Consider the following 19,172-nt stretch of genomic DNA (forward strand, 5'->3'; position numbering starts at 1 on the left):
AATTAAGCTGATGCGAATATCGACATGCTGAAGGATCACAATGCAGAAGAATAATTTGGCTCAACTGAGGCGGAAAGCTCTCATTCTCCTGTCCTTCCCTCCACACAATCATCGTGGTGCGTTCACACCGGACACAATGTGAAGATACTTTCTGTACTCCAACACAACAAACTGTGACAGCTGCAGCAGCACAATTTCAGTGCTGTAAACGGCCAAAACAAGCACCTTGTTTTTTATCAAAGAGAAAAGCCGTGATGAATGACTGAAAGCAAATGACTTGGCATGAAGGATGCGATTGAAGTCCCCTTATGGTGTTATAACCTTACTCCCATTCATCTACTACACCGTATATTCCATTCCTCAGCCTATAGCTCACTCTGAAGCTCTGCCTACTGTGTGTGTGTGTGTGTGTGTGTGTGTGTGTGTGTGTGTGTGTGTGTGTGTGTGTGTGTGTGTGTGTGTGTGTGTGTGTGTGTGTGTGTGTGTGTGTGTGTGTGTGTGTGTGTGTGTGTGTGTGTGTGTGTGTGTGTGTGTGTGTGTGTGTGTGTGTGTGTGTGTGTGTGTGTGTGTGTGTGTGTGTGTGTGTGTGTGTGTGTGTGTGTGTGCGTGCGTGCGTGTGTGTGTGTGCGTGCGTGTTTCTTACCTGGGCATCCAAAGCAAACTAAGCAAACTAACCTTAAGCTCTAAGGAAAATCATTCTGAAAGTACTCTTAATATTATCCACAGTAACTCATCACTGTCCTTCTATCTAAGAACGTCTAACAATCCGATTGTGAAACAGCTGCCGCATCACTCTGCATACCTTTATTGCGTAAGTAGTATTTAAACGCGCACACACACACACACACACGAGTAGTGGCATGCAGTAGCTCAGCCCAGAAACTCGGTATTTAGATATAGTGTGCACCAGCCACCATAATGTATGGGATTGTTGTGTAACCAATGAAGACAGGTGTGGCTCAGTATCACCCACATAACACATGTCACTCTAAAGAAACAATCAGTATCCAACTATGTCATTATCATTACTGAATTATAAATGATAACTGATTAATCTATTCAGAGTATTGATTGACAGACTGGAGCATGTATGTGTTACGTCATCACTTCCTCAAGTTGAACACTGAGAAGAAGAACCCTCCTCCCACACAATCACCCCCCCCCCCCCCCCCCAACAGAGTGAGTGGGAGAAAAAGAGATCTGACTTGAGCTTATATTCAATGTATCTAAACATTTGATCTATTGACAGAAAAGGAGTACTTGAAATTCATCTCTGCTGGGGTTTCAAGTGGTCTGATTTGCAGTAGCTGAGTCTTAATTCCTCAATACATATGAATTCTAAGCAGGTTTAACAATGACATAGTGTATATACTGGGAAAGCGAGTATCGACAGTATAATAACCAGATCTGCATGATATTGTGCTCGTTCTGTTGCAATGGTACAATGCATGCAATAAGAAAGATGGATAAGCTGCCCACAGCTGCAAAGTATAAGACAGTCCGCTTTGGACAAAGCTGCAGGAATATTTGAGACTATTTAAAGTTTAAAATATTGGTTTTTTAACAAACATTCAGCACTTAAATAGGAATACCTACAATTGCATCTGAAAGTACATCTCCCTCTCTCTTTGTGCAGTTTGATTGGCAGTGGTAATTTCAACCTCAAACCAATTGGCACAGGTCAACACAAGTTTCTGTTTTATAATAAATGTTTTTGTTTTTTTTTAACGGCAGATGCTCTTTCCGTTTATGTGACACAGGCTGCGTCTCACTTCTCATATTTTTCATTTCCTCGCTCCTCTGTATCACCGGAGGTCGATTTGTCTGCGCCATCTTGAGTAGCGTCCCAGTGGCCTTATTTGTGCCGGAGGACCAAGCCCCCAGGAAGTGCGCCGGACTCTGAGGAAAATATTCGTTGTGGCCAAACGGCGGTACTACACTTCCGTATCAGTCGCTGGGCCCGGAAATACTTTTTCCCATTGACTAACATGGGGAAAGAGACGTCTGTAAATCGTTGGATACTTTTTTTTAAACTAAATAAACTACCCAGTATGAACGATTGTATAGCCCTTATTAAAAACATTCGGTCCTCAAGTTGTAAAATGTGCTAATAACGTTATTCTGAGTTATTTTCCTCGGCATTATGAACGCGGATCCAACCCATGGGACCGCGCCGCCTGGCACGTTCATGTGACGTGTTCAGTACAACATGAGTTGTACCTTTACCCATGGATGCACAATAAGAACGGATTATATGATCATATGAATACTTTCGTGACGTTTCACTCCCTCAAAATGTGGGCCATTTTGTCTTCCTGCGCCAATGAGCAACTCTCAAAGGAATGAATGAGGCCCCGCCTCCCACGCTGTATCCAGTTCTTATTATACATCCATGCGGAGGACCGAAGATCGAGGATCGAGGAGCGATAACGGAGGAGCGATAATCGAGGAACTACCAGACCATCCTCCGGTGAAATCCTCAGACACTCGCCCCGCCCCCTTACTGTGTATCGCTCACTGATTGGACGATGCAGTGCATGCACTGATCTGTTGCTTCTTGACATGAAAGCAGTTTCCCAGCGGAGTGAAAATAACACATTAAACTCACGAGAGTCACTCCTCAGTTTATACAGTGTTTTGTTTGAATTAATGTATCATTTAATTACACATTATGTGATATATCTGAACAACAAAGTGGTCAAAAATAATTGTATTCATTTATTGGAAACATTTTCATGATCGCTTTTTTCGTTTAAGCATTTTAAGAATGCCGTTTCTCTTTTTAAACGCAAGGATTCCATCTAACCGAAGTGAGATGCAGCCACAAAATAGCAAAAGTGTACGATCATGTGACAAAAAAGCCTCTAGTGGCTGTATGTAAGTATGACAAGAGCAAAGGAAGAATTATTTTCTGTGCCAAAAACTAAACTAATTCTAACCATTGCTTTGTCCAAACATAAAAACATAGCTTTGCAACAGTTTGCAACAAGAAAATACTTGAATGTGTTGTTCTAGAGGACATGCAAAGGTTATATAGTGCATAATCCAACATGTTTGTATGTCCAATAGCATTAGAACAAAGCACATCTCACCCTTTTTTACAGCTCTCCTTTTAAAAATATATATTAAATTAATAACTTTTTATATGTTAGCATATTGTATACAATATAGAATAAATATTAACTAATATATATTGTGTTTTTGTAAAGAAGAAATCAAAGTACTTTACCTTTGAGTATAGGAATAGGGAAGATGTCATGAACCTTTTTCTCAGCAGATATTTGAACTTGTAGCAGGATAACACAGCTGTAACTAATAACAATAACGAGGGCTCTGTTCCAATCAAGGTCCACAGTACATGACAGTGAGGCTGCATGCACATCATCAAATGACTGCCACATGGAACGCAGCCCAATTAACTTTACACCTGTGCTACATGTCAGACTTTCATGGCAAATGTGTATCCTGAACATAGAAAATGAAACCCAACCAGGACTGCTGATCAACTTCTACCAATACCTTTCTTAATGTTTGTTTTCATCCTCCAGCTATCTCAACACCATCTGCGTCATTTGGTTATTAATGCTCCACTTCATTGTGCATTGTAAGTGCTTTTTTGTGCAAATACTGCCTATTTTGAGAGCATTGTATTTGTCAGTTTTCCACAGTGAACACTATACATCCGTAAAATCGGCTTTGAATTAGAGTGTTATATTGTATTGAGACACAGCTTTGGTCTCTAACCAGCTGGAATTGGCCTGTAAGTTAAACAGGCCTCAAAAGTAATGCCCCATTTTGCAGAAGCAAGATTTAATTTCAAATAAATCATCCCAATTCCAAAAGAAGCCCTTCACACAGTGTCTAATTCCAAAAAAGGAAGTAATGAGAAGGCTGAAGAAGATGTGAAAACTGAACTCAGACAGTGCTGAGGGGGGAAGCATCTGCAGAGAAAGTATATATTTATATCCTTGATAGGCCACCAGTGAATCCACTCTTCCTTTACCTTCCTTTCACACTGCGAGAATCGAAAATGGATTTAATTGCGTGTAAATTATGTGCTTGCTGCAGCATTCAGGATGGAACGGGGGGAAAAGAGGAAGACGATAGAGGGACGGAGGAAGGAGAGCAACATGGGGGAAAAGGTAGGGAGTGGGCAACAGAGCATGGGAGGAAAGGCACAGATTGAGAGGTGATGGAGTTATGAGAGGCAAAATGTAGCCATACAGCATAACTGGAAAGCTGAAGAAGGCTTGAGGAACGCAGCGAGGCGGAGGGAGAGTGAGGGGGCAGGCAGGGAGCATATCGCAGTGATTGACAGGCAGAAAGAGAGTGAAGGAAAGTGGCTAGAGAAATAAGTAACAGACAGGAGGCGTACATGACAGAGGGGCAGGAGGGAGAGCAATTAAAGAGAGGGTATATTGATCTATAGGTTATATGTCAAAGGGGGGGGGGGAATACACAGGGGTAAGGTTGGATTTGTTATAGTACACACATTCAATACACACAGTAGAGCAGCAGTCCCCTACAAGTGAGGCTTTAGTTATATTGAAGAGTTATATCTAATAAAACCTCGTACATTATTGGTTTTCTGGTCGTGGAATGAATCAGATTCCAATCTAAATACATGTGAGAGACAGACACTATAATGCCATTCATGCCGCAAAGAAGATCCAGCATTGCATCTTTGGTTTATCCATAGGTCTCAACTCTCCGGTCTCTCCGGACTCTAAAATACAGAAATGACAGATTAAGGAGCTGGATTACACCGCTTTATATCAAGTCACCATTTACTAAATCTGCCCGTCATAAATAATCAATGATTGGATGTGCCAAAGATTAGATCACGCCACACAGGGTGTCAAATAATGAATTATACTACTACTACTATTAATATTACTAATGCTGGTTATAACGCGCTGATTGGTTTATGGCCAAAACACATTCATCTTAAATGCCGCATACAGCAGCAAACCCCAATACATCTTTAATTAACGTTTGAATTAATGCACAAAATTGTTTGTTTGCCACTGGATTTTATTAAATTAAACTTCATATTATTCTTATCTTTCACTTCACTGTAGCCACACTACTTTCTAATCCAGTTTTGATTGGTTTGATTCTATTTCAGCTCATATTCGTTATTTATTGTGTTTGAAACTTTTAAATCCTACTTTTGTCATTTCCTATTTCTTCTGTTTCTTGTTTATATTTACTTAATGACTGTCTGTCTGATGTAATGGAATTTAAATTGTCTGGTTGTACACATACACTTGTATAGTTAATTTGTTGTAATAAATGTCTTTCTAAATACTTCACAGTTTCTCTCATATATAGGAGTCTTTCTGTATCTGAATGTGTGTGTGTTGTGTGTGTGTGTGTGTGTTTTAGGGGATCCAGGAGGGGCTGGGAGATGATCCAAACATGTGATAGCGCCGTGTTCATCGCTCCGTCTCTCGTGAGACCGCCCTGACTGTTATTAAAAACTACAGAGTAATATCTGAGCTGCCAGTCATCCTGCAGATTTAGGGCTGAAACCTATTTCCTTAGTGGCAGATAAATCATTATCAGCTCCCTGAGCCTCAGGCGCTTATAGCTAGAGCGAGGTTAGTGCGGGGCTTTGCTCACAAACACACATACAGATGGAAAGGACTCTGATGGGCTGCTGCTTGGATTTATGATGAGGAAATGATTTTAGGTTGGTTTGAGAAAGCGTTAAAGAGTTACAGGTGAAAGCTGTAAAAGTGCTGCCTTTAAAGTCTGTTGGAAATGTCACAATCATTATTTGAAGGCATAAAAGCACCATCAAGAAGCACTGGGGAATAAGAGTTTCAAGTGTGCTGAAAAAGTGATGTTTAACCCTTTTCAGTCCCATTGGCTGTTCACATCAATACTCCTGCACTTGCAAACAGTACTGATTATCCCCAGTATTTAATATTTACATTTAGTAGATATTTAAAGCTTTCAGAGGCTGCAGTAGTAACATTTTCTTCATCATTCAATATAATCCTGAATCTGCTCCTCAGGGATATTTCACTTGACATTACAATAAATTAAAGATTTTAATTATTGTAATGCTGACTTAAAATGTCCCCGGCCGATAAAGTTCAAGGATTAAAATGATGAGAAACAGATTACCATATATTTATCTAATTTTCAATTTGTGAGTGATTTCATGCTGAAACTTGGCATTATGCTCTGGCACACTTACAGGTCAGTGTTAACTCCCCCCCCCCCTTGGGATTGGGAGAGCGGTGGGACCCCTGCTGAGAGCATTACTTCATGTCTGATAGCCTGTATGTATCCAAACCAGCCTTAAGGCGCAGGGGGCCATGCAGTCTGTACATATTGAATTCACACTGCCATTCCTGTTGCAGAGAATATTGCCACAGCAACCGGCTCGTCTGCAGCAGTCACCTATTTGCAAGTCTCCTGAATTCTGGAGTGACGGCAGTCTCTCACTAGCGTCAGTGAAATTCTGTGTGTGTGTGTGTGTGTGTGTGTGTGTGTGTGTGTGTGTGTGTGTGTGTGTGTGTGTGTGTGTGTGTGTGACAGAGAGTGGTAGTGAAAGTTAAATGTGATGAGGATGCCACTGATTAACTGTGTGTGTGTGTGTGTGTGTGTGTGTGTGTGTGTGTGTGTGTGTGTGTGTGTGTGTGTGTGTGTGTGTGTGTGTGAGACAGAGAGTGGTAGTGAGAGTTAAATGTGATGAGGATGCCACTGATTAACTGTGTGTGTGTGTGTGTGTGTGTGTGTGTGTGTGTGTGTGTGTGTGTGTGTGTGTGTGTGTGTGTGTGTGTGTGTGTGTGTGTGTGTGTGTGTGTGTGTTGCACAATCATATGTGTGTGTAGTATCGCAGCCCTGACTCAGCTCAAATGACATGTCATGTGTGAGTATTCTGCATGTATAAAAAAAAAATGAAGCATGCAGCATGATGAATCATTTTGCTTCTGTCGGGGTTATTTTATAACAACATATTGATTTTTTTATGAAATGCAACATATTAGACTTTGTCAGTGATGTTGACGTCAAATTATTTGGGTGCATCAAGCAAAGAAAACAACCAACTCATTATAATGAATGCAACTCTGGACAGAAATACATGTTGTGACACAGCAGAAGATTGCCACGGCGACTGTGTGCCGTACTCAAAGCTAAAGGCGGTCCAACTAAATATTAGGGCGTGCGGCTTAAACGGGCAGTGTGTATCTCTCTCTCACAGAACAAGTCACATCTGAGAAATGGCTTAAAGTTTTCTATCTTGCTCTTTATGCCACTTCTAAATTTGACACTTGATTTCTTGACTCCTTCTACCCTCGAGGGGCAAAGTGCAAAGCGAAGACTTATCATTTCATTACATTTGCCTTCTGCCACACAAGAGGGGGGGGCACACATTCAACCTGGGTAGAACAGCAGGGGAAATGACTCTCATTGTATGTGAGAGGAGAGCAAATCTACAAATAGCACTGCTGCTTTTGTGCTCCATGCTAAATGTGGGGAATACATCTGTAGGATATACATGCCTGTTTTCTGTGAAGCTATGACTACATGTCACTGAGAGGTGTCAGTGACCACTAACAGCAGGCTTACTCCAATAAGCTCCTTCTGAGATGGCACTGACACGTAAAAAGGAAATAGCTTTAAATATGATGATGTATAACAAAGGGTTAAGGACCGATCTAAGGTGTCCAAAATGTGTATTAGGATCAAATGAATGCTTCAAACAAAAGCCCTGCTGACCTTCAGTAAACTTAATGATCAAGCACAGCAGGTTGTCAAAGTTTGCCTGCAGTTGTGAGTTGATGTCAAAGTCAAAGTGGAGCGTGTGATATTTGGGAACAAAGGACAGAATCAAGCGGCCGCCGGATGTTTAATGAACTTAACTCTCTCAAGTGAACACACACTGACACACACACACACACACCGTTTGGCATTTACAGCTCATTAACTGTGCGAGATCATCCATCACTCAGCTCCTTTTTGGCACTTTGCATTATGAAGAGAGAATGAAGACTTGTTGTTTCAGGTGCCCATTATTCACATAGACCAAGACACCGCTACAGAATCACCGTCTGGAGTGTGGAAAGTGGCTTGTGTGGCATTAATGTGTTTTAGAGAGAAAGAGGGGGTTTCATGCTTGAGATACACACTGCAGATAAAACGTTCCGCACCTTGCCTGATGAAGAGGTTTCGGAAATGTGTCGTAGAATGTTCTTGGTACGACCGAAACTGAAGCTTTTGTGTGTGCTAGCTAGAGCAGTGTTTCTCAAACTTTTTCATACCAAGGACCACTTAACCAATAAAAAAACACTCGCGGACCACCTAACTCCACAAATATCCAAAAAGACATCGTTTTTTACAAATCGCCTGAAAATTGTACAAACAAGTGGCCACATGTGTGATGAAGGTGTTTATCTGGGCTATATCATGCAATCGAAAGTGAAACTTAAGCTCGCTCCATTGCGGAGATATTCCCGCGAGAGTGCGGAAAACTTAAATTAATTAATTAATTTCAAATGTGAAATTTTACCAATATACTCACGGACCACTAGGGGGCGCTCACGGACCACCAGTGGTCCGCGGACCACACTTTGAGAAGCACTGAGCTAGAGAAACAGCAGGTAGCACGAGAATAAACTAGAGTTGTCGCTAGCATATTAGCGCACAGTTGCTATTTACACATCGAGCAGACACAGAGACATTAGCATGTATTTGGAGTTGTGTTTATGATTACCCCACACATCTATGCAAATGTTGTTTACTAGCTAATCCCTAACTTTGTTTGTCTTCTGTTTGCTACTGAGCAGGTGGCATACAAATAGAACAAACCAAAACAGTTAAGTTTGAATCTGTGAAACAACAAAGTGCCTAAAGAGGCCTAAAAAGTTTGAAAGTAATGTTAATAATTATTCACTACAAGCAACTGCTGTCACATTACAGTCATCTGACCCACTGCTTAATGGCTAGGGCAGCTTTAAATGTTATCTTGAACAAAAACCATAATAGAAAAAAACAATCTATCTAATCTAATGTTGTGTTTCAAAGTTTTGAATAAGAAGCGGCGAGGTGTTCCGGCCACTTAAAAGCTTCCTGTTGAATAAATACAGAGCTGCAGATTTGGGCCTGTCTGTTTCTGACTTGTCGCAGGGGGCTCTGCATAATTCATGGAGGGAAACTGCGTCTACACTTGCCCTGCTTTTGCATAACACTGCACTGCACTCTGCACCCAGGGCACTGAGGGAATATCTCCTCAAGCAAATGTCCAACATTACGCAAAACAGTAGCATCGACAGCAGCATCAGTGATGGACCGGGTTATAAATAGGCCTCGTTTTATCCAACTTCCCACGTGGGTGGCTGACACCTGCATATTCTGCTGCAGGGCCGAAGATTTACTGCGGTAATGGTGAGCTGTTTCGGAGAGCGGTTCAGGATTTTCAGAAAGAAAAAAAAAAGAAAGAAAAAAGGGAGACAAATGTTGAGAAGGCAGGAAATACCTTTTATGGTGTGTAGGTATAAAAACATGTTTCCTTCGCTTTATTGTCCTCATTTCTCCGTCCAACCCCCTGAAATCTCTTCCTGATTTTCGTTCATCACAAACCTCCTCCTCCCCCCCCTGCAATATTAGACTCTCATTCCCTCTCCCACTCTCTTCTTCACTGGCATCCTTTATATTCTGTGACTCTTTGCCTTCTGTACCCACATGCATATATATACTCCCTTTTTTTTGTTTCATACTCTGTCTCTATCTCTCTGTAAGTCTAACGTTACCATGGCAACCCCCTACAATGGGCCTTATAAAGCTAATAAATAGCGAGAGCAGGAGTGATGAGCAGAGTGGCAGAAGAAGAAGAAGAAGAAGAAGAAGAAGAAGAAGAAGAAGAAGAAGAAGAAGAAGAAGAAGAAGAAGAAGAAGAAGAAGAAGAAGAAGAAGAAGAAGAAGAAGAAGAAGAAGAAGAAGAAGAAGAAGAAGAAGAAGAAGAAGAAGAAGAAGAAGAAGAAGGTGTTTGAGCTTCAGGAAACACACACAGAGAGAAAGTCAGAGAAATAAATAAATGTACAAATATCGTTATAAGTGCTTTACAATTTCTTGATGTAAATGCACCTTCTACCAGTTTTTTTTCGACAGCAGAGATTCAAACCCAAGAGAGAGATGAAGAGACAATATTCCCCCAATGCCTCAAGTTGCAGGAGGTTTGCGTCAACCGTCATATTTTCCTCAAGCCAATATTACAATAACTTTTCAAATGTTGCAAATAAGACGACAGCAAGAAGTTATAAATGAAACCAAATCCAGACTGAAATCAGCACCTTGCGGTTGTTTTCCTCCAATAATTAGTCAGAATTTAGTTTGCATCGAGGTCCGCCCAAAATGTCACAATCTAATCCAAAACGTTTCGGTGAGGTCCCCTTGACCTTGACCTTGACCTTGCACCACCACATATAATCACTTGAGACCAATTTAAAGAAATTCCCACAAGACGTTCCTGAGATGTAGCGTTCGCAAGAATGGGATGTATGGGCAACAACCCAAATCAGAGTGAAATGTAAAAAAGGATGTTTATATTGAGTAAATATATATAGAGTCCATTATTTCAAGGCATATCATTTTAATTGGGCTCCTGCTATCCATGTTAGCGGCAAAATAATGTCTTGCATATAAGAGTTGTGTTACTAAATTGTAATGGCACAAAATTGAGTATTGTAAAATACTCTAACCAGTATGCTAACTAACTGTAAAAAGAAAAGGAAGTGACCACAATTGCCTGTGATTGACAGTTGCCGTGTGTAGAGTCCTGGTAATAATAAGCCAATATAAGGTCAATTGTCCCGTAAAGTGCTTTGTATTTTTTGAGCAGATCACATGCTGTGCCTCTGTCAGTGCAGCCTCTCTCCCCCCCTCAGGCATGGGCTCTGATGCCCATTCTCAGAATCTTCTTCTATGTCGACACTATGATCAATAACTGTTCCTGAGTCTTTGTCCTCAGAAGACATCAGTGCCAGGCCCAAAGGGAAAGAACACACTCGTCTTACATACATTCTATGGCAATGCTTCAATGAGAATACTAGATGAAGATGTGTCATTCAGTTGTATGTCTGTGTATGTCTGTGTATGTGTGTGTGTGTGTGTGTGTGTGTGTGTGTGTGTGTGTGTGTGTGTGTGTGTGTGTGGTGTGTGTGTGTGTGTGTGTGTGTGTGTGTGTGTGTGTGTGTGTGTGTGTGTGTGTGTGTGTGTGTGTGTGTGTGTGTGTGTGTGTGTGTGTGTGTGTGTGTGTGTGTGTGTGTGTGTGTGTTCGGAATATCTCATCTTGTTTCTATGCCTTACTATTGGTTGAAGTTCTGCAGTTCTTCATGTCTTGTTCTTTATTACATGTTTACTCAAATATTGCTTTCTTTGATAGCATATTGTATTTTAAATGTTTATTTTTAAGCCCATTAATTATATTATATTAACTCCTACGAAATCAAATGAGGATTTAGTGTGGACTGCATCACAGGTGTTGTCAGTGTGTGTTCACTGTGTGTTGGTGGGTGGGTGTGTGTGTGTGTGTGTGTGTGTGTGTGTGTGTGTGTGTGTGTGTGTGTGTGTGTGTGTGTGTGTGTGTGTGTGTGTGTGTGTGTGTGTGTGTGTGTACGTGTGTGTGTGTGTAGTGTGTACGTGTGTGTGACTCACCTGCACGACCTGACTTGTCCTTGCATTCCCGACTATTATAACAACATGTCGGTCTAGGAGGTATTCGCACTCAATTCTGGGAATGTGTTCTGAAAACCCAAAAATGACTAACTCTGCAAGTGCGTGCGTGCGTGCGTGTGTGTGTGTGTGCATGCACCTGTGGATTCGTGAACTGTGTGTTTTCTTTGGAGGCCCTACACAGATCAAAGTCTAGCTAGGCCTCTGAACTGCTCCTGGATGAAACACACGACGCAAATATGCACACACGAGCACACACACACACACACACACACACACACACACACACACACACACACACACACACACACACACACACACACACACACACACACACACACACACACACACACACACACACACACACACACACACACACCACACACACACACACACCACACACACACACACACACACACACACACACACACACACACACACACACACACACACACACACACACACACACACACACACACACACACACACACACACACACACACACACACACACACACACACACACACACACAGAGAGTGCCTCCCCCTGGTCGACTTCCCCTGCTCTGCCTCCTCTAACGGTGCCTGATAGCAGCAGGTGGGAGGGACCGTTGGACTGAAATCCAGGTGAGAGAATCCAGGTGATGATGTAGTACTTTCGACCACATCATCAGCTAATCTCATCACTATGGTAACGAATGAAGCAAGAGATTAGAAAATGACAGAAAGATAAAGGAAGGTTGGAAAATAACTGCTGTTAAATCTGGAATTGGAATATCGTACATGACCATTGCATGTATGACATGTGCAATGTGTATTTGTAAAGCGCTTTGAGCATCTGGAAAAAGCGCTATAATAAATGTAAGGAATTATTATTATTATTATTATCGAGGGGACCTTTAAATGCTTCAATGGTATCCCAGTGAAGTGTAAAACTGCTACATTTTAGCAAAATATAAACACAATTTTTTTCCAGTACTATATTAGAAAGAATGTATTTCAAATTAAATCAAATTTTAGAAAACAACAATAACAGGGATAACAATTTGGTGAAGCTGAACCGGACCTAATGAAAGTTATATTAATCTTGGAGCGATATTATTTTTACAACAGTCACTCGCCTCTAATCGAGTCAATAAAAACATGACTTCCCTCTATTAGCCAATAGAATTGATTGTTTACCGTGGCTAGATGTTCAATAGAGAGACTGTTTTTAAATGCCATTTTCTTAATGTCTTTAATTTTTGTAAAGCACTTTGAATTGCCTTGTTTTGAAAGGTGCTATATAAATAAACTTGCCTTGCCTATTTTTGAGAATAAACACATTTCTCCCTTAAAATGCATCCGATAAACAAATTAAGAAAAGTAGTATTTAACATTTTTCAACTAGCCTGAACAAGTAGTCACTACCATATGTCGTTATGTACTTCCCCATTATTTATACACACTTTGAAATTGTTGCAAGGCCGTTACTCAACACTGAAATGATCTTCACAGCAAACAGCCCATGCAGTAGGAATATGATTAATAAGTCATGTTATGCGGCTACAAATTGGTCATACCACATGATTTAATCTAAAGGTCAAAACTCTGGGTGGAAGTATTGGTTGCTAGCAAGTATGCTAAATTGATAATCTGAATCATATGGTCCAATCCCCTTAGGCAGAAATGTCCCAGCTTTCATCGTGTCCCCTCTACTTCTTCATAATCTGACTGACTTGTCTTCTAACATCTGTTATCTGCCTCTAAGGTGTTCTTCTTGGCTCAAGTATGACAGGAGTAAAAATATGATTTCAATTTCTAGGGACCCAAGCCAAAAAGGGTTAGAGTTTCATTGGGTTTTCAGGCAGAACGAGTTTAAAGAACACTGAAGCAACAAAGACAGAAAGAAAGACAGGAGGAATGAAATGGAAACCTGAGCAGCAGGCTTTAATATCGCAATTATAAAAGGCATTCGAGTTATGTTGACCTTCAGAGTGAGTGTGTGCATTATTGATGCCTGAATAGGGCTTATACGTAACCAAACCAATCACTGCAATTGGCTGATATAAATAATAAATAAGATGTTTTACATATTCTACAAAGATTTTCTATGTTTACATGTTACTCCCTGCCCTTACATATTCCAAAGGAGAAAGGCCACACAATACACCTACCGTATTCTAAAGACCTAGAACAGGGGTCTCCAACCTTTGTTAGGATGAGAGCTACTTTCAAAACATAAAACAAGTCGTGAGCTACATTTACTCCTCTTTTTTACTCCTCGCACCCCGGGAAGATTTTTTTTTAAATGTTGAAGTTAAATGCATCAATCTGGTGCACTTTGAGCACAGAATGAATGTATGGATACAGCTCTCAACACTCAGATGAAAGGGAGCTGTAAACTTTTCAATAATCCAAACATCTTTAGAATATGATCACAACCAATGATCAATCATTTAAACTCGTTTATTCTTGTCTTATGTTACCTAGTTAGCATTCTTTCTTTTTATTTATGCATATTTTACTAATCACTCCCCTTTTAAACATTTTTAATGTTTTGACTGTCCTATAGTACACATTGGAAGGATTTCTTACTTTATTTTTTACAACTATATTAAATAGATAAAGGTGTGCTCTCTCTCTCTCTCTCTCTCTCTGTCTCGCTCGCTCACAGAGGCTGTGTGCTCCTCCGTGGCGATGACGGCTTGTGTTAAAAAAAAAACATATTTATAAAGTGGGGGACACAAACAGGATTTCGAAAAGTGGGGGGGACATGTCTGCAAAGAGGAAATTACGCCATGCCTATGTGTGTGTCAAGTGCAATAAATATATACGAAAGTTGCAACACACACTGTAGAACTCATGTGTTGTATAGGCTGGCATGACTAGGCTGTGTTCAATGGGGCCTTTTTTCCCAAGAGCCCCCCCAAATGACTCCTGTTGGAAGTTGCACCCCCCCCCACACACATACACACACAAGGGCGGGGGGGGACACACAGCGGTAATTCAAGTTTAAAAGCCTCAAACTGGATGAATGTGAAGTATTTAGTTAAAGGAGGATGGAAGCGTAATTAAGGAGCACTATTGGAGTGACTTTGATGGTTATTGGACTCAGGATAAATGAATTTGGATTCCCGCTGTATGAAGAAATTAAAGGACGGCGCAAGTGGAAACAATTGGCAAAGGGGTGTAACTGTTTGGTCACGTGTGTTTGTGTGTATGTCTCTGTGTGTGTGCATGTGTGAGCTCTTAATAAGCACGACTCCAGAGAGCAGAGCCTTTAGTCGTTAGAAAGAAGCCAATACACAGTTGATTAGTGCTGAAATAAAGAGCTGCGCGCCCCCCAGGTTGGGAACCACTGGAGTAGATCACGGTCAAACTCCTTATGAAGCGGTGAGGTGCTGCTCCACATTGCTTTTCTTCCCGACTGCAGCGCTGGTGATTGGTTGATATTCATTGTGGGGGGTGGGGGGAGGAGGGGTGTGAGATAGATATAGAGTTGTAGTACGTAGATAGAGCTCGCTATGATTGAGGTTTTGTTTATATATAGGGTAGATTCTTTTAATTACATTTCTTTCTTTTTTTTGTGTATTTTTTTATACTTTGGATTTGCTTGGCGAGATACTTATTGAGGGCTTGCGAGCTACCGGTAGCTCGCGATCGACGTGTTGGAAACCCCTGGTCTAGAAAATACGACTGATTGATTGATTTAATTTCTTTGCATGTGAAGAGACCAGATAACAGGCATTTGTATATTCCCTTTCAGGAGGTATTTGTGTATCAGCTGATCCTCCTCCACAGGGAGTTGGGGGGGTCAGAGTAGAGAGTGTGTCTGAGTGCTGACTCTCACTCTCACTTGTGGCTGAAAGACAGCCTTAAACAGTAAATCCCTCTCCCAGCATCCTCCTTGTTTCATGAGTCTGACCTGTGAGCTGGCAGTCGTCGTTGGAGCCGGCCGAGTCCTCCTGGTTGGGGCTGAGCGGGGGGCTGGCAGGGGGGCTGGTGCTGAAGCTGGCGTATCCCAGAGAGGAGCTCACCTCGCTGGGCTCGCAGCTGTGGGTGACCGGCCTCTGCACGTCCAGGGACGAAGACAGAGAGGTGCGCTGCTTGGGCTGGACACAAGACAGAAGAAGAGAGGGACATTATGGAGAGAAGGACCACACTCATATTCTGTATTATCTAACTAACTGTGTCATGTTTTTCTTTGCTTTCCTTTTATGTGACTAACTCTAATTTCAGCATATTAAAAGTAATTGTTTTCTTGCCTGCCATTAAGTCTTCCTGTGTGAATTGATGGTACCAGCTGTTTCTATCTACTCCATGCTTGGTGCCACTTAAAAGCTATATTACTGATCCTGATAGGGAGGCTGTGGCACAGTGGGTTAGTGCGTTGGTGTTGGGATCAGGGGAGCACAGGTTCAAACCCCACTGCAGTCAGCATGTCGTTGTGTCCCTTGGCTAAGACACTTCACCCCAAACTGCTCCTGTGGGGATTGTCCACAGTATCGAGTATGTAAGTCGCTTTGGATAAAAGCGTCTAACAAGTAACATGTAATGTAATACAAAAAAAAACATGCTCGTCCTTCTTGATTTTTTTAATTGCCATTTTTGTCATAATAAATGATTTCCTTTGTTCAATAAATTAAGTTCTAAAATGTAATCTTTGAACATGTTGCTCATTTCTGCTCCAAACTACCTCTTTTTAAATCTGTACTGCTCTCCACTTTGAATATATAATAGTCATATTTCATTTTATTTTACTGTACAATGTTGTGTGAATATTGTTTTTATTTTTATTTTGTTACAATATTTTTTTAATTGTTTATATAATTATTTGTTTATGTATTCGTCTTTCTATGTCTTTGTATGCACCATTTACACCAAAGCATCTTGTACTGTATGCGTAAACCAAAAACTGATTTCATTCTGACAATTGAACGTGTGCGAATTTACATCAATTAGATTTCAGGCTATATAGAGAGAGAGAGAGAGAGAGAGAGAGAGAGAGAGAGAGAGAGAGAGAGAGAGAGAGAGAGAGAGAGAGAGAGAGAGAGAGAAATCCATAACGATTTCCCTGCTCACAGGAGTGTGAGAGAAAGCGAGGCAGAGGACATCCGCAACTGTAGACTGGCATCTGGTAAACACATCTTACATAATGAGGCATTTGCAGCTCCAAACAACCTGCTGCTATGCTTCACAACAGCTCAGACATGTCAAAACTCTGCCAGAGTGTGTGTGTGTGTGTGTGTGTGTGTGTGTGTGTGTGTGTGTGTGTGTGTGTGTGTGTGTGTGTGTGTGTGTGTGTGTGTGTGTGTGTGTGTGTGTGTGTGTGTGTGTGTGTGTGTGTGTGTGTGTGTGTGTGTGTGTGTGTGTGTGTGTGTGTGTGCGTGTGTGCGTGTGTGAACAATTTGGAGGATGCAGGCAAAGTGTATAGAAACAACTTCAGATCGACTGAACTGAACTGTGATGAAAAACAAAAGCAAACTAGAGAAGGGAGATAGAAGGAGCAAGAGAAGGTCATGAATGACACAACAGAATTGGACAGGGATGAAATCAAATAAATGTGATGGGAAGCTTGAAAGAAACAAATGGAAGAAAAAACACGAAAGAACAGACGAAAGGAATGGTTATATGAAAGAAATGGGAGAAAGTAAGAGGGAAAGCAGAGTTTAGGGTGGAAGGAGGATCCAAGGAAGGAAGGAATAGCAGACGCTAACACCGCACAATTTTAAATGTGAAAACATTGCAATAGAAGTAACTTAACTCTTCACCAACAAGACATATGTGCTGATCGTAATGGAATACATTACAATTTGGGAAGAAATGTAAAATATTTTTTTCGTTAGTGCAAAGAGTTAGAAGACAAGATTGACTAGTCGCTCCTCGGTTATTATCACGCTTTACGGCTAACTTAGCTTAGCACAAAGAACGGAAACTGCTAACCTAGCCTATAATAGCGAGGTATATTTTTGCTATATTTGCTAATGTAAATGGTACATTAACATGTATTGTTAAGAGTAAGAAGACCAGATTGATACTATACTGTTCTCTGCTGATTAATTATCAACCTTGACAGTTAACTTAGCTTAGCACAAAGAACGAAAATCGCTAGCTTAGTTTAGAATAGCGAGCTTTAGGTAAATGTTTGCTACATTTGGACAAAATAATCAAAATGTTAAGCCTATAGCTACTGTACATTACTTCTAAGGCTGCTTGGTTCTGCTATACTTTATCCTCTAAATGCATTGATGCACTAAAACAGCTAAGTATCAGTGAATCAAAGAGAGATAGAGAGAGGGAGGGTTTCTAGACTCTGCAGTATTAAATCCAATATGGAGGAATCTAGTATAGAGGAACTGAGCAGAGCAGCTTCAACAGACCAGAATTCAGCACAAAGATCCACTTTTTCCTTCTAATATGAAGAGTTTGCCTTTGGGGAATAACACCATAGCAGCATGGTTCCACGGAGACCAGGGATGTTTAAAGGACCAATGCATCAAGCAAACAAGATCCCAACAGCCCAGACGGGCATCAGGGGAAAAGAACAGCCCAACAGGGAGTCACCCTGACTTGACAAAGAGAGGGAATGCTACATAAGCTTGCTGTCAAAAACATGTATTTTCTCACTTTTATAGAAAAGTTAAGAAACAAATTCATTCTAACATTATATTAACCCACTCTGCGTAATACACTTGGAAACATAACCTGTAGGGTTTACTTTGCTTCAGGCTTAATGTTAAAAAAGGACCACAAATCAATGAGATGAAACAGCAATCAGCCCAGAATGATGGAGCTGCTCTAATGTGGCTCTGTGGAGCTTCAGAGCGGGAGGTTCAGGCTATGTTTGTTTGTGTATCTGCTTTAGTGAGCCAGCTAATGTCTAATGACTTTAATGGCATCTTCAACTTCTTTTCACTCTTTAAGCATCTCTTTATTTCAGCACTAATCGACTGTGTATTTGGCTTCTTTCTAACGACTAAAGGCCTCTGCTCTCTGGAGTAGTGCTTATTAAGAGCTCACACATGCACACACACAGAGACATACACACAAACACATGTGACAAAACATACACACATATGGAGCTCTGGCTGAGGCTCAGCGTTAACAATGCAAACGGGCAGCAAGCTAATGAACATGTCAGGGCCGATTGGAAGAGGATTAATGAGCAAACACACACACACACACACACACACACACACACACACACACACACACACACACACACACACACACACACACACACACACACACACACACACACACACACACACACACACACACACACACACACACACACACACACACACACACACACACACACACACACACACACACACACACACACACACACACACACACGTCTTCCATGCCTGACTAAACGACAGCAAGAGATGTGTGTGTGTGTGTGTGTGTGTGTGTGTGTGTGTGTGTGTGTGTGTGTGTGTGTGTGTGTGTGTGTGTGTGTGTGTGTGTGTGTGTGTGTGTGGCGAGGCGAGGCTTGCT

At 41.3% G+C, this 19,172-nt stretch overlaps 1 protein-coding gene across 3 annotated transcripts in view; it reads right to left on the reverse strand.

Moving 5' to 3' along the window:
* anks1b (ankyrin repeat and sterile alpha motif domain containing 1B) overlaps positions 1-19,172 on the reverse strand; it is a 229,359-nt gene that overhangs the window by 59,861 nt on the left and 150,326 nt on the right. For all 3 annotated transcript variants that reach the window (XM_034075301.2, XM_034075302.2, XM_034075303.2), the window contains one exon: positions 15,595-15,781. In XM_034075301.2, the coding sequence (XP_033931192.1) occupies positions 15,595-15,781 (187 nt within the window). The remainder of the gene's footprint in view (positions 1-15,594; positions 15,782-19,172) is intronic.

This window comes from Pseudochaenichthys georgianus, chromosome 23 (assembly GCF_902827115.2).
Source record: "Pseudochaenichthys georgianus chromosome 23, fPseGeo1.2, whole genome shotgun sequence".
Taxonomy (NCBI): Eukaryota; Metazoa; Chordata; class Actinopteri; order Perciformes; family Channichthyidae; genus Pseudochaenichthys; species Pseudochaenichthys georgianus.